Below are 17,096 nucleotides of genomic sequence, written 5' to 3' on the forward strand. Positions count from 1 at the left end.
CCACGATTATTATTTAATGTTCATGATGAAAGAATTTTTAAGTTTTAAAATTTACAAATTATAGAAAATGAAGTTATAATATACACATCATCATAACAATAGCTTTAAGAAAATAAAAAATCGATTAAACCAAAAAAACTTTACAACCATCTGGTCCAACACAAACAATTCAACGAGGCCTAAAACCCGACCAATGTTAAAAGATCTACTTACACCAACCAAATCGATCGATTCTAACTTTGTTTTAAAATGTATTAACATAACTGTTGTAAAATTTAAAAATCTAAATTATAATTGTAATTGTAATTGTAATTATAATTGTAAATTTGTAATAGCTAATTGTAAATTGTAAACTAACAATTTGATCTTAGATCAAGTTGATCCTTTTTGGGTTATGAAGAAAGGAATGTTAGCTTAAATATTAGGGACATAATCTTTTTTTTCTATGGTTTTAGACATTTATCTCTTCAGATATGTGTGAGTCGTGTTATTGTACCCTTGGTCTCTAGGGGTTCCTTCGGGTTTCAACTTTTAACATATTATCTGCTTGGATGTCACTGCTAGATTTCGAGCCACTAAACCGCAGTTTTAAAATAAAAAAAATAAATAAACAAAATTGTAAAGTAGATAGTAGGTACAATGCTTGAACAAAGTACATAACACATCAACATATCACACGGCCACCAAGGTACAAGACAATAACACTCTTTTCCTTTCGTTTCCTCCATCCCCCCACCGGAAACACATCTACCGACCACCACCAAAATGGATATCCGCCACCAAATCCACGGCGGATCTCCGTCTTCATCTTCCACCACCTCCTCTACATCCTCCCAAACCCACCACCCCATCACCACAACCACCACCACCACCTCCGCCGATCCAATGCACTCCTGGTGGGAATCCATCTCCAAAGCCCGTTCCCGTATCAACCTCTTATCCACTCTCTTACCCGACCCGAACCCGATCTCTTCCCTCGCTGACTCAGACTCCCCTGCCAATTCCTTACTATCCTCTTTCACCGCATACGACGCCGTTTCAACCTCTTTAATCTCCTCCCCTTTTTCCGGATCCGGGTCGGACCCACTTTGTAATTGGTTATATGATACTTTTCTTTCTTCAGATCCAAACTTGAGGTTAGTTGTTCTTAATTTTATCCCAATTATATCTAATCTGTATCTATCTCGTATCTATAATTATAATAATCATAATAATTCCACTCCCCCATCGTTATCCGGTTTCGAAGCCGTATTACTCGCAATCTATTCGTCCGAAACGAAAGCTCGGGCCGGAAAACCCGTAACCATTTCGATTCCGGATCTTTCGCAGCCCTCATTATATCATTCCCCTAGGGTTAGTAATCAGAATTCTAATAGTAGTAGTGCTAGTAATTATGGTTATGGTAGTAAGAAGAAGGTTAGTTCTAGTAGAGTTACGGCGTCGCGGCCGGCTGCTACGGTCGCGGTGGTTGCGGCTCCGTTGGAGCCGCAGACTGCGATCAAGTCGACGAAGCGGGCGACGATAGTTGGTGTTGCGTTGGATTGTTATCATAGACAGATTGCGCAGATGCCAGCGTGGTCGAAGGTGGATTTTTGTCAGTTTTCTGCGGGATGGGCGGGGCAGGACTGTGCGTGTAAGTCGGAGTTTGATGAGAGTGAGCATGTCGGGGTCACGAGTTTCGAGGACGGGATTGTTGAAAACGGGAATGAAAGTGAGGGGAGTGTTGTGGAGGAGATGAAGAGTTTGGCGATTCAGGGTGATAATGAGGATAATAACGGTGGTGTTGGTGTTAAAGGGACTAGAATATTGCTACCGTGGGAGTTATTACAACCGACGTTGAGGATTTTGGGCCATTGTTTGTTGGGCCCGTTGAATACGAATGAAGTGAAGGATGCAGCATCGGTGGCTGTGAGATGTTTGTATGCTAGAGGTTCGCATGATTTAGTTCCTCAAGCGATTTTGGCTACCAGGAGTTTGATTCAGCTTGATAAGAGGGCTCGTGAGGCTGCTGCAGTGGCTGCAGCGTCTGCTGCTAATACAGTGGGTTCTAATGCTAATACACCGAGTAAAGCAAAGAAGCCGGAAATCCTTTTGGTGTCAAAATGATGGCAGAGTATGTATTTTGATTAAATTTCGAGAATTTACTTATTTTTTATTTGAACTTGATGATATAATGTTTGTGGGCTTGTTGTAGGGATAGTAGAGCTATAGGTTGTGTAATTGGTGACGATGATTATACTTTGTCAACTTAAAAATGTGTAGATGCAACAAATTGTTTGTGTAATTTGTTTTTTTGCCTGCTATGAGATTGCATTCAGTTTATTTGGTGTTGTTATTATGTTCAAAGGCATGTCATGTTGATGTTGGGTTTTCTTCGATAAGTGGGCTGATCTAAAAGAAATACTACGTAGTTAAAGTTGGCTCATGTTAAACCTCGTATACATGTATGTGCAATTATAGCTTTGCTTTTGTATATGAGTCTTTTTTCATCATACTATGGATGTTTAATCTATGTAATAAAAGAATCTCCAGCATATATGCTTTTAAAAGCTGATGGAATTAACACTTTGTGCTGAGATGCTTTGTTGTAATTTCACTTCAATTGCAAGTATTTTACCGCTACTGTACTTCATGGTTACAGTTTAATATTTGTTTCTGTTTTGACGTAGTAATTTACACATATTAGCTTGTTATGGTACGACGTCTGTTGTTCTTTCTTAGTCATGTGCACTCTGAAAATTACATTACAAATGTTAACACCCTCCTTGCTAAAGTTTATTTAAGTTGATGCAATCAATATACTTTAAGAAAATGACAACAATGCTTCAGTTATTTAGCTGTGAAGTTTTTGCTTAGTTGAATTCTCAGTCTGTTTAGTGCAATTATTGATTTTGCATTCTTGCTCTGCCTAACTACTACAAGTGTTTATCTTCAATTCATTATTAATATCATATCATAAAAGCTATCTATGTCCACTTCACCTTTTTAGTTTGTGATAAAGATGTAGGAATAATGGTTCTTAAGGCCACTAACTAGTATTCCTTATCAAGTTTCAAAACTCCAGAAGTAAGAACCTGAAAACCAGAAATGTTTTTTTCTAGTAAATGGTTAAGTGGATGGGAACAAATGGAATGGCAATTTGCCACTGTTAGTATAATAGTATTGGGATCAACTTTGTAGATACAAGTGTGAGAAAGAGAGAAGTGCTGCGTTCGCTTGACCTGTAAACGATTTTTTTTTTTATCCATTTTAATGTGTTAATTCTGATTAAAATTATTTATTTACTATTATGATATAAGTCTGTGACATGAAAAGGATTGTATGCAAACTAGACTCCGAATCAATCCGATTGACCACTTCCCCTTTTAGCTAAACATTTTTTTATCAGGCCCATTTCTCGTATAAGATAAAACACATCTCAGATATACTTATATCAAGTAAATGAGTCGAAATTGCCCCCTCCATGTCAAGTTTAACCCTGCTTATGGGCACCACCTTCCCTGCTGGATTTCTATTGGGAAATCTGTCATGGTTGGGTCTTTATTATATCTGATATTCTGATCTGATCTGATCTATTTAAATTATTCGACAGATCCATAGGAAGTGCAATTCAAGCGGGTCAATACTCGGGTTGATCTTCCCAAAAACAATTTACTGGACTAAAGTAATATTTACAATCTGAATATCATAGAATCACTTTAACCATATAAATAGTAAAGATGTACACTTTCATTTGTGGCTGTCGCTGCAAATATGAGAACTTCTTCAGTTAGCGCAGTTATATTATGTGTTGAACTCATCTCAGTGTCCATGTGTGTGAATCTAGCAGCAAGGGTAGAATGTAAGATCTCTTCTTTCTTTGGTTTATGGTTCTTGGTCCAGTCAAATTCAGTGAAATAATCATTTATTGCTAGCCCTTTTTATCTATAGGTAATTCATTACTTGTCCAAGCATGTGACTTTTAAATTGTGCTCAAACTGGTTGGGTCGCCCCGTCGGATAACATAGCGTGTGACTCTTAAAGGAATTTCTCATGTTGCAGCCCTGTTAATAACTTAATACTATGTTAAATGTAGGGGCTTGGACCTTTAAGAGGGGTAGTTTGCTTTTCATTTAATAGCTAGCATTGCCTAGCAATGTTCCACCTAGGGTCTTTGGCCTAGCCGGTATTATATGTGATGGTCTTTGGCCTAGCCGGTATTATATGTGATGTATTAACCAAAAGGTTGTGAACTTAAATATCACCCGAGACAGTCAGTATAAATAACAGGTGGTTAGTTTGCAATGCAAGCCTTCAGGAAAAAAATAATCAGGTGTTCCCTGTTTGTAGTTAATCAGTTTTTGTTTAAGAAAGTCAAGTTTTGCTGTTAGCTTGATAGTAGAAGAGATGCAAGAACCAAACCCATTTGGCATCAGTTGGCAATGTTCTTAATTCCCAGGAGTTGTTTTCTTTTTTCATCTGTAGCAGTTAAGCCGTCATAATTTTTTTGTTTGACTATAAACATATGGGGTCTATGGTTTCTTGGGAGACTTCTGTGCTGGTCAACCCTTTTGACATTATAATATTACCTATTTACAAGCTTACCATTTGACCCATCGAAGATAGAATGTAACCAGTTTTGTCTAATTGGATCGGAATTTGCATCCATAATCTTTGAGCAGTTGCGTGCATTGATTCTTTATGATAGTTTCTGGTGATATTTGTCACAACTCACAAGGCTTTCCTTGTTCATTTGAGTTATTATGCGCGCTGGTTGGCATGTCCAATAATGGCCGTTTATGTCTCTTGTTGATTATCCGGTCACTTGTTTGGTGTTCAAACTTCTGTCGTGGGTCATACCGTCTTTTACGAGAGTTATTTGTCTTCTTTTCAGTTTAATTTTGTTTGGTGGTACATTTCTCTGCCTTGATAACTTAGTTTCTTAATTACTGCATAAAATTGCGCCTAGATAATATTATTCATACATAACATTAGCAACAAATAATTTGCTAAGATCTCTGTAGCATCCAATGTTAAGTTATGTGTAGTACGAATATACAAGTCGTGCATTGGCTTGAATGATTTTATTCATCCATATATTTGATCGACACATAATAAATACAAAGTATTTAAATAATGTGACAAGTCTCAGGGGAAGTTTCCAGCTTTTGTGGAACCTAAAGTGATATATAAAACTCGAGTATTTTGTTATATAGTGTATTGAAATTATAGACTGTCATCATATGTATCTAGTGTATACAAAACTATGGTTCCTTAAAGGATTTGCAACCTGAAACACTAGTTTTATCATTTAAAGTCCGCAATCCTAGAACGTATAAAAGTGTCAAAATTTATTACGTTCGTATCTTAATATATTTCTGAAATTTCGCACAACTTTTTTCTTTTTACCCTATTTTTTGACAGTTTCTAGCAGCCTGTGGTCGTATTCATAAATGTCATCATATATATATTTGTTTTTTTTTCCTTTCTAATGAGCCAAATGCCCGTGGTATTCACTATCATTATGTCGCACATAATATGTTTGAGAGATTGTATTTGGCTGTTCTTCCGATAATACATAAAACATAGATACTTATAACATGAATTATATTATTTTCAAGGAATTAGACAAAAAGAATAAGTACAATGACTAACATTTATGCCTGGGAACGTTGTGGGTAACATGACCTAGGATCTTGTGTATGTTGATAGTAACCTGCTAGGGCACCAAGCGATGATATACACAACAAAATAACCTACCCTATTTACCATGACTATACATACAAATGAGTATGGGAAAAAGATTACGTAGACTTTTACTTAGATTGTGGTTATGTTTGACCTATATAGTGGTTTGGCGATGAGAAAAAGTAGACCTAAATTGAGAGAGAGGTTATCCTAGCATTTGTTTTTATCCCAAAAGTGCTTTATCTGACGGGAGACATGACCAATGAAAAGATACTTAAAAGATTATGATTAGGTTAAAGGAATATGGTGGATAAGTAATCCTTTTAGGGGTTAACGTTAATTCTCTCGCCAGTTTGGCGATCATAGCTACTTTGTAATTTAGGCAAAGTTGCATCTATTATCTTTGGGATATGACTTATTTGCACCTTTTAGGGGTTTTAGCCTTTAGGGGTAGTGTATTTCCCAGACTGGCCTAAGCTACTTTGTTTCATTGGTTAATAAGCACTCCTTATTAATATTGGGCTCATTAGGTCGCATGATTCCCTAGATTTGTTCTACTTGTATGATATATATTTTTGTTATGTTTGTATGTTCGATGTTTTATAATTATATGTTCAAATAAGTTACTACTTACTATGTATTATTGGGTTTACACTTTTCTCCACTGCTCTTAATGTAGTCAGGTAATACGTGACAAACATGTATGTTTATCAAACCCTTTTACGCTTTCTTGATTTTCCTCGTTTGGTCGAAGGTATTTATGGAAGCAGTTTCTTTACTTTCTAAGTAGAGACAAGACTTATATATCAGACTTTTCTCATACCTCGCGTACAATGATTGAGTCTTCTTGTTATTGTGTAACATATTATGAATAATAATCTAAATCTATATGCCCTTATAAAACAAACCACCCTCCCCCATTTTTTAACTTGCAACTTTTGAAATAAAATTACCATCTTTCTTTTATTCACTAATTTAAATATCTCCACCTAATATAAATATAATACCTTTAATAAAATTACTTAGAACTTATATCCATCAACTCTTAATTAAAATAATTACATTACCCCATTAAATTAATTCTTTTTACATTAATAACACCATCACTACCCACCTGCTGTCACTGCCACCGACACCACCCGTCATCGCTGTCACTACTAACTGTCGCCGCCGCATGCCGCATGCGGTTGACCTTCTACTTTAACAAAAAAGCAATACAATCTCAACGCAATTTATGTACGTGCCAGGGTACCACTGAACGTGTTGTGGGCTTCGGCCCAAAAATATATATACTTAGTTACATACATGTATACAACTAAACAAGTGATAGTGTGATATTGTCATGTACTCATGTGATTTATAGTTCCCTACTTCCCTCAGTCATTATATTAGCCAACATGCAATTTTCACTCACACTATTTTTTTTCTCTCGCTCACACTAATAGTTGGTCAAACAGCATGGTTTAGACTTTAGATAGGTAATTAACATCCTCCTGTAGAACAAAGGTCAATGATTCAATTCTGCAGTGGTCTTTTTCAACCATTTAAGTAGAATACGAAAACAACCTCTTTATTTAGATTAACGTAAAATCTGTCTACAACTGAATCTCCCCATATACTGTGGAAGTTTTGAGACCCAAAACCCACAGAAAACGATAATAAGCATTTTTTTTTTACACTAATAGTTAGTCAATAATAATAAAAAAAAATCATTATGATTAGGTAATTACAATTTGGAACAACCGTCTCTAGACTTCTAGTAATGTTAGAAAATTTTGGTTTATTACATGACTTTAAACTTAGAAATATTTTTTTAACTCTATTCAATTTGTTTAAATTTTCTCTAATTTTTAATCCAAACATTAGTTATAAAATAACTTTTAAACCAAACTACGTTATTGATACAACAAATCAAAAGCAAACATAAATGAAACCTAAACTTTTATTAACACATGCAAAAGAAAACATATTACTATATGATATTTTATGTCAAACCGTGCTTCTTGTAAAAGTGGTACGGTGTTGATTTTATAAGGTGATGATTTTGATAACATAAAAGTATATTAGGGGTTCAATAAAATAATAAAAGAAAATTTATAGAACTAAATTACATTGTCAATTTGTACAACTAAATAACATCACTTTTGTTTAATGAATTTCAAATAGCCATATAATTCATCAAATTACATCATTCAAATTTACTTAGTAATATAAAAAAAATAATCATAATCTTACAATCTATATGCTTAATTTATCCATTATATTCATATAGATATTAAAATTAGTAGATAATTATACATGGATATAAAATTTCCATTATAATACACACAAATACACAATCCTTTTAAAACCAACTACTCGGACCTATCTTTAACCTAACTATACGTACGTTAAGGTAAAATTAAAAGTATCCCTATATATCCAAATGTAGTTGAACATTTGTCTCTCGATTAGCTACCGCCAACTTAATACAAGATTTCACATTCAATGAATATATATCATATATGAACATAGACCACCAAAGAGTCCCATATTTTTCTTGGTAGGGCCAGTCAACCTTAAATTTTCAGACAAGTTTTAAAACTAATGTTAAATGCTTTTTATCTCAAAAATAATATTTTCCTAAAAATTGATTGTATTCTATGAATTTGCCCCTTTTCAATGTACTATTTTTTGACACCGGGTCCATGTCGGAGACAGCGGGAAAGTATGAAAGAATAGTAAACATAGCAAACCACATAAAGATTTCTTAAGCGTAATCCCACGAAAGGATCTTCTTGGACGACACCAGATCAGAGACAGTCCCCCGCCCCCTATTAGTAAATTTTGACTGGAAAAAGACCTCTCATTCTGCATCTTCACAGAGAATTCAATTTCACCAGGTCCATGTCGGGGGAGCGAGGGTCGGTAAACCTCATCCGTCATCACCGGTCGGCGGCAGGCGGTAACACCGACACTACCCTTTTGCCGAAAGAGAGAATGCATTTTGCGGTAAAATTCACCGAAAGGAGAGAGAATGGGGGAGGAAAGAGAAGAAAGATGATTGGCTAAAGATTTTTTGTTTGTATTGTTTATGAAATTATATAGTAATAAAAATAAATGAAATAAAAAAGATGAAATGAAAATTTAAAGAAGTTAAATAAAAATGATACCAGTGTTTTGGTGGTGAAGTTTTGAGAACATTAAAATGAAAAATTTTTATTTGGAAAGTGACTTAGAGATTTGAAGTTGTTTGAGGTTGGTAGAACCACTCCCTTAGTCCCTCCCCTTATATCTTATATCTCTACTATGAACAATTTTTCCCCATGTAAAACATGTAACATAAAAAATGAATGTGAGAGTTCAAATCTTATCACATATCTTTTTAACCATAGTGTTACTTGATGTATCCGTGCTCATATTAGCCGCAAGACAAATGTGTGTGGTACTCAATTAACCATCTTTATATTTGTCTTTGTTATCTTTTTAATATACAATACCTGTTTAAGAAGATCAAAAATACAACGGATACATCACAATCATGTTTATGACCAAACTATTTGATGCAAAATTACCTTATGGCTTCTTTTGGTACCACATTTACATCAAAAGTAGTGCACACTGATCTGAAGCATCAATCAACTTGAATTCAAAGCAGTCTATGGCATATATCTCTAGCTAGTAGAAAAGCCTGGTTATCCATCTTGTGGTCCTTTCCCTATTAAGTAAGGTCTGTAAAATATGCTAACGTTTTAGCTAGCTTGGGTGGTTTACAAAGAGCAGGTTACGTTTTCCTAGCATTGGGTAAATGTTGGAATGTGATTTTGACTATTTGAGTTGATCATCTATACTCTATATTAAAGAAAATACCCTCATGTTGAAAGTTATATGGGGGAAATGTCTAAAATGCTCTCCTATGTAATATTTACACCTACAAGGCTACAACCCTTTAAAATATTTTCACATACACTATTCTCTTAACATTACTAATTAAATTACATTATCAATCCTTTATTTTTCTAAAATATCTCCATTAACCTTTTAAATCAATTACTTTTATATGAATTATCTACGACACTCGACGTCGCATCCACCACCAACACTCGCCTCCACCACCACACCGTCGCCGTCACGACCACGCCGCATCGCGCGGGTACGATGCTAGTTTCGTTAATGCAAATATGATTTGAACTTGTTCAAAATCAATGAGTTTGTAAATTGTACGAGTAATTCATTTGTGATCTATTTATAATCCAACTTTTTAGATTATTTTTTTCAAAAAGGGAGAAAAAAAAAATAGCATACAATCAATATTTAATTAAAAGTTGTTACTCCAGCAAATGACTATAAATAATGTAAACAAAATTCAAAAGCGGTACAAGGTCTGACTACAAAATGGTCGAATGCCCAAAAGTAAAAAATATATATCTGCAATTTAAAGAAATAACTTGAATGATCTGACGTGGCAAAATCTGAATAGTGGAATGAAGTGTGACATAAACGAAGTATAATTCGCCATGCTGGCGAGTTATTAATCATTAATTGGAAAATAAATATGTGTAGCAAACCAAGAAATTACCCTAAATCAAAAATGTAAACGGGATGCGAAGTAACAGTTTGAATAGTAGTAAGGATGTGACATAGACGAATCGTAACTTGTTACACAAACTGTTGGAATAAACATGGTTTGATTCAAGAGAAAATACTCACCAGATGATCTTGTAGAGCCTGTAAAGACATTAAACATGTTTGCCATTGATTTCGGGTTCCCAAAACAAAGTGATTGAGTTAGGATGAGATGGGTAATTCGGCTGTGATGTTATGCACGAATTTGAGAGGAGTAAACACACGAATTTGTGTGGGATTATGTGTGTGTGATTAACCTTAACTTAGGGTTAATTACCCTCTATTTATAATGAGAGTAATTACACTCACCACCCTTTAGTAATTACACATTCAACCCCCGTGGTGTTTAATGTGTATACCATTAGTCCTCTTATTTACAATCACCTAATGGAAAACCCTATTCTACGTCTCTAATAGTAAATACACTCATCATATATTTACCTAGACATAGGGATTTCATTATCGTCAATTATCATATCAAGAATGATACATGATCAGTGACGGTCACACTAACGTGGTTCCAACACCAACGAGTTACTATTCATAGGTTTCTTTTTCAATATAATATAATATAATATAATATAATATAATACCACACAATATAATATAATATGTCAATGGGTTGGTAACCCATTGGTAATGTATTAGACCTTGGAAAATCCACTAGTATTCGAATTCAACTTCCTATATTCCTAGGATTTGGATTGAGGGGTCTTTCAAGAGTCATGAGTTTCATCTCAGGCATGCATGGTTCGAGTTCTTCGTACTGCCAATTAGATGTCATTGTGATATCTCGAATAGTAACCACTAATTAATTTGTTGTTAAAAAATACACAATTAATATAATATAGTATAGCATTTTTAAGTATGTAAGTATGTATGGTGATACTTAAAATAACAAATATTATACTGCTGTTTGCTAGTAAAATTTATAAATTTAAGATTAAATAAGTGTGAACAAACTGTTTCACTAATACGAGTTTTTCTTAATAAATAAGTATTAGAGTTAAAAGTTAAATATATGAATAGGTAAAAGGTTATACGTCCAAGTGTTTAAGAAAAAGTTAGCATTTCTCTACTACTACAATGTTTGTTATATGGAGTGAGAGAGGCGAGAAGGGTACAAATGAGCACATGGTTGATTTCTGAATCGCTGAAATTGTCTTCCAAAATCTACTGAATCGATACACACATTTCTATAAATGGTCTTACTCTTTAATGTTCCAAATCCGGCACAATATTAAATTGTTAATGTACTTCTACAGTTCTAGTGTTCTACCCGTACTCAAGACTCATGACTCATGAGCGATTAACCATTGTTATTATGTTCTCTTTGAAAAAGATATACGAGTAATATCATTGATATTATGTTAAGGTATTGATAAATATAGAGTATCTTTTAGCTAAACTATAAAATAAATATAAGGATTACCAACGCAAACTTTAATTTAAACCATAAAATACTAAATAACCATCATATCATAATATAATATATAATGTTTTTTCTTGAGCAACATTAATTTTTTTTACAACTTGAAATATTTATTCCGTTATATTATGTATGCACTATGCTATGTTAGTCTAAATCATTATCTGGATACCTTCTCAAGGTCTCGGGTTTGAGTATTGGGTTTCTCATCTTAAGGTATTTGTCATGAGAATGAGGGTGAAAGTCCAGCAAATCGCTGGTTAAATTTGTCTCCATTACGTCTGAATTGAAACTAACCTTTAAAAAAATATTAAATTGTTTGAACAATTAAGTATGAATATGATTGAAAAATTAAGGCACCGCTTTGTTTGATTTTTTTTCTTCTTTTGGTATGAGACTTTTAGAGGTTTTTAAGAGTTTAAAACTATGGACTTTAAAAACAAACTCTAGTTTAGACTTACTAAAATGGGAGATAATATATCGTACTTATTTATTAGCTTAATTATTTTATAATAAAGTGATGATGACATTTGAAAAAACTTAAATAATAAGATTAAGAAAAAAATTTAATAAAAATCACGTATCGTAATCTTAAGGACTTAAAAAAATTTTAAATTAAGTTTAAAAAGACTTATTATCATCTATTGATCTATCTTTTATTATATTAAAACACAGTTGCTCTAATAACTTATGAACTAATCACATCTCTCGGATTTTTACAATTTTCAATTTTGATTTTTCTTAACTTTTAATTATATAAAAAACCTATAAATGTCGACCATATATTCAATTGAAGATAACTATTCCAATAATCATATATTATAAATATAGATATCTAACTTAATATATTTAATATTATAAACACTATAAAGTGTCGCCCATCTATCTAACCGAAGATAACTATTCCATTAGTTATATATTATAATCTAATTTATTATATTTAATATTTTATCTTAATCTTAAAATTGAACTAATAATTTATTAACCAATCAAATCGTTCAGTTTTACCAAATTGACTTTTGCTTATGTCATCATTTAATTTAATTATAAATTAATTATAATAACCATTATCCAAATATATTATTATGTTAGTATATGTAGAAAAAGTCTCATTAATATACAGTTACTTGTTTTTTTTATCAACAATTTATGTTTTTTAGCCCTGAATATTTAATTTATATATATTTTTAGCCATCAACTTGAGACAATTTTTCTAAATTTTTTATCTTATTCGTGTTATGGAGCCGCAGTATGATTAAAAACATATACTTGAATGTCACAAGATCACAAGTATGTTTACATTTTAATTATTAATTATCTTTCATAATAATATCACATTATTAGTATATCTGGTTTCAAAATTTTTTTTAATAGAAGATTTATTATAGCATATGCTTTATGGAATGACTACGACAAACAATTTCGTCACTATGTTTCAGCTAATAATGGCAATGAAGAATATGTGATTATTGTACTACAACTTGCAAAGTTTAACACTTCAAACCGTATATCTTCAACATTATAAGCTCTTATGACTTCAATGTATGAAAATCTAATATTGATAATATCGTAAGCTCTGTGTCCAGTGTTGGACACGAGTCTAAAATCTAGTAATATAACTAAAAGAGAGGGTTGGGGGTACACTTGGCACCCCTAATCCCCCTCTTTTAGCCTAATACTCCCTCCTCATTAATCCTCTATTTTTTTAATATTTATTTTATAAAAATGACCAACTTTTAATAAAAAAATCTTATAAGAAAAACTTTATTATTATTATTATTATTATTATTATTATTATTATTATTATCTATCTATCTACACTTTTTGTTTCTCTTTTTATTTAACTAAAGTGAAAGAAAAAGGGTAAACTTGAATCAATATTTATATGGAGTTAATTTTCATATGTTTCAACGTTAGCTTTCGTATTGATTAAATTGTGATATTGGTCATACACTTTTTGTTTCTCCTTTTAATTAACTAAAGTTGGAAAAAAAATGGTAAACTGGAATCAATATTTATATGGTGTTAATTTTCATATGTTTATTCTTTAACGTTCGTATTCATTAAATTGTAATATTGGTCATACACTTTTGTTTCACAATTATTATAAGATTTATATATCTTGAGACTACCGGTCCAATGGACGGGCCTGAGAACTAGTAATAATATAACTACAAGAGAATGTTGAGCATACACTTGACACCTCTAATGACTCTCTTTGAGCCTAATCCTCCATCCTTATTAATCCTCTATTTTTTAAAAATGTTAAATTTAATTTAATAAATGGCCGACTTTATTATTAATTAAAACTCTCTTTATCCTTAAAAGTCTCTCAAAATTTTTTTATCTATATATACAACCTAGAAAAAACTTTCGCATATTCTCAAAAATAAAAATAAAAATCCTATGGCAAAAAAAAACCCCTATGATCGACTACCAAAAGTTTTTATGTTTATATACTTTGTTCATATTTAATTATTATTACTATTATTTAACATTTAATTCTTATGTTATTGTTTTTGTTATCTCTTTTAATTTAGTTTGTTTTCCATTATATGTTCGTTATGACTTATTCTTCAACAACAAAAAATAAGACCACATTAGTTCATGTTGAAGATCTTTAGCCAATACATGTTAACCATCATCTACGACTTCGTGTTGTGCATGTATGGACTGTTTCGAAGTGGAACAACCCGAAGAAAATTAAAACGTTTGAGATGGTCTTTGTTGATGAATTGGTATGTAATTTCCAAATTATATACTTTGTTGCAAATTTTTTATTTAACTAAATTTGAAAAAAAAAAGAGGGTAAATTGGAATCAATATTTATATGGAGTTTATTTTTATATGTTTCTTATTTAGTTTTTGCTTTGATTAATATATTCTGAGACTACCCGTCCATTGGACGGGCCTGAGCACTAATTTTTCATATTTATAATATAACTAAAAGAAGGGGTTGGGGTACACTTGGCACCCCTAATCCCCCTCTTTAAGCATAATCCTTTCTCCTTGTTAATCCTCTTTTTTTTTTTAATATTAATCTAATTTAATTTACACTTTTAGGTTTTCCATCACCAATTTATACTTTAACCCCAATCTAAAACAATTAATTTACACTTTTTGATTTTCTATCACCAATTTACACTTTAACCCAATTTAAAAATAATTAATTATACTTTTTGGTTTTCCATCACCAATTTACACTTAAAAATAATTATTTTACACTTTTTGATTTTTTATCACCAATTTACAATTTCAACCAGTTTAAAAATACTCCGTAATTAATTTACACTTTTCGGTTTTATTGGTAATTTATGAAATAACTCACGTATGACAGCAAAAAAAGAAGGTACGATCAATTACAAAAGGTTTTTTTCTTTTTATATACTTTGCACATAATTAATCATTATTATTATTTTTTAATATTGAATTCTTATGTTATTGTTATTATTATTTCTTTTAATTTAGTTTGAGGTTTGTTATGGCTTTTTCTTCAACAACAAAAAATATGACCACATTAGTTCATCTTGAATATCTTAAGCCAACACATGTTAACCATCATTTATAACTCCGTGTTTTGCATGTATGGACTGTTTCGGAGAGGAACAACCCGAAGAAAATCAAAACGGTCGAGATGATCTTTGTTGATGAATTGGTATGTATATTTTTCAAATTATATAGTTTACACTTTTAGAATATAAGAAACTGTAAATTTTTTATTTAACTAAAGTTGGGGAAAAAAAAAAGGTAAACTGGAATCAAAATTTATATGGAGTTAAATTTCTTATGTTTCTTCTTTACTTTTTGTATTGATTAAGTTGTGATATATGACTTAACTAATCTAAATATTATATATTAAATTTTGTATTTGTAACCTATATTAACTCTTAGGATTTACGATTATATCTTTCTATAACCTTTTAAATATAAAGTCTAAATTGCTATGAGTAGGTTTTTGATTACTTTAATATATTAACTTTGATTATTTTGATATCGTTTTGAAAGTAACTCATTAATGGTGTATACTAAAGATTTACGATTATATCTTTCTATAAACTTTTAGATAAAAAGTCGAATTTTGCTATGAGTAAGATTATAATTATAGTAATATATCTACTATGATTATTTTGAATCTGTTTTGAAAATAACTCATTAATTGTGTAATTTTTTAGCCGTTGTTATTCAATCAGGGAAAAACGTTACATATTGAAATAGTGTTGAATGTTTTAGTATGATTATTTAGCATGATGGAACAATTCATCATTTTAGTTTGTGTATGACAAATATACTTCGAATCTTATTAAAAGCATGATATCAATTTTAAATTATACCTTTATGTAAAACTTTTTGATCTACGTTATGTTTAGGATTTAACATAACAGGAGATGCCTTTGCAAGGTTTTTGGCTCGATTTTTATTTTTTTATCAACAATTTATTTCTGTATCTTTCTTGCATTAGCCAAATTTTATCATTTGATCAACGTTTGGAATGTCTTTGGTTGGGTTCCTTTTTTATCCTGAATAATTTTTCTGGATCTGTATGCAAAGATGTTTATTTTATTTTTATGGTTAGTTTGTTTGGGGTTTATTTTTTAAAATTGGATTAAATACGTAGAAACACACTAACAGAACTTACCAGTTTTTTCGATGTTTTTTTTTGTTGCTATTTGCAAGGCACTATCATACATGGCTCGGTCAATGGTGTATGGACGAAAAATTTTAGGAGTATTTTGACTGATGGAGTGGCTATTAAGTTAGCAAATTTTCAAGTTGATTTCGGTATATCTATTTAATATATTTGAATTCTAATTTTTTAGCTTTAATTAATATATTTTGAGACTACTCGTCTATTAGACGACCTGAACACTAATATTAAAATTTAAAACGCTTAACATGCCAGCATTCACACGTGTCATTTTCTGCAGCAAGGACCCGGTGGCACGTAAAATTTCAGTCCGGATTGAAGATTGACATCACATGTTGTGTATTGTGTCGCTTAAGAAATTTGAGGCCCCCCCCCCCCCCCCCCCCCCCTCGTCCACTTCTCATCATTATCCACCTCTTCTGCTTTATGACAAGTATGACAAATTTATACTAAGTAAATGATAAAGAAAATAATATATCTAAGAACATGTTTATCGTGCCTAAAAAATAAAAAAGTGCCTATTAAAAAATAATTGATACATGATAAAATTATCAAAGAAAAAATTGTATAATCTTTGTGTCAAAAATTAAACCTACTTAAAGTAAAGTATCAGCCTAAAATGTGTTAAATAGATTGTGTTTTTCGGCTTTTCCTTTTCACTATGGGGCCTAACAAAACCTCAAAGTGTGTTAACAGATAGTTACTGGCTAAACTTTAATTAACAAGCCCCAAATACTTTTAATTGTTTGT

The 17,096-nt window shown here is 31.7% G+C and overlaps 1 protein-coding gene across 1 annotated transcript; it reads left to right on the forward strand.

Annotated features, from left to right (window-relative positions):
- The first annotated feature begins 671 nt into the window (after positions 1 to 671).
- On the forward strand, positions 672 to 2,322 carry LOC122592556 (mucin-5AC). The gene has a single exon (XM_043764816.1). The coding sequence runs from the start codon at positions 766 to 768 to the stop codon at positions 2,104 to 2,106; it is 1,341 nt and encodes a 446-aa protein (XP_043620751.1). The 5' UTR covers positions 672 to 765; the 3' UTR covers positions 2,107 to 2,322.
- Positions 2,323 to 17,096: the final 14,774 nt, after the last annotated feature.

Source organism: Erigeron canadensis, chromosome 3, assembly GCF_010389155.1.
Source record: "Erigeron canadensis isolate Cc75 chromosome 3, C_canadensis_v1, whole genome shotgun sequence".
Taxonomy (NCBI): domain Eukaryota; kingdom Viridiplantae; phylum Streptophyta; class Magnoliopsida; order Asterales; family Asteraceae; genus Erigeron; species Erigeron canadensis.

Bases quoted from the DNA above. Each gene is read 5' to 3' on its own strand.
- LOC122592556 (XM_043764816.1), top strand. From the start codon at position 766: ATGGATATCCGCCACCAAATCCACGGCGGATCTCCGTCTTCATCTTCC.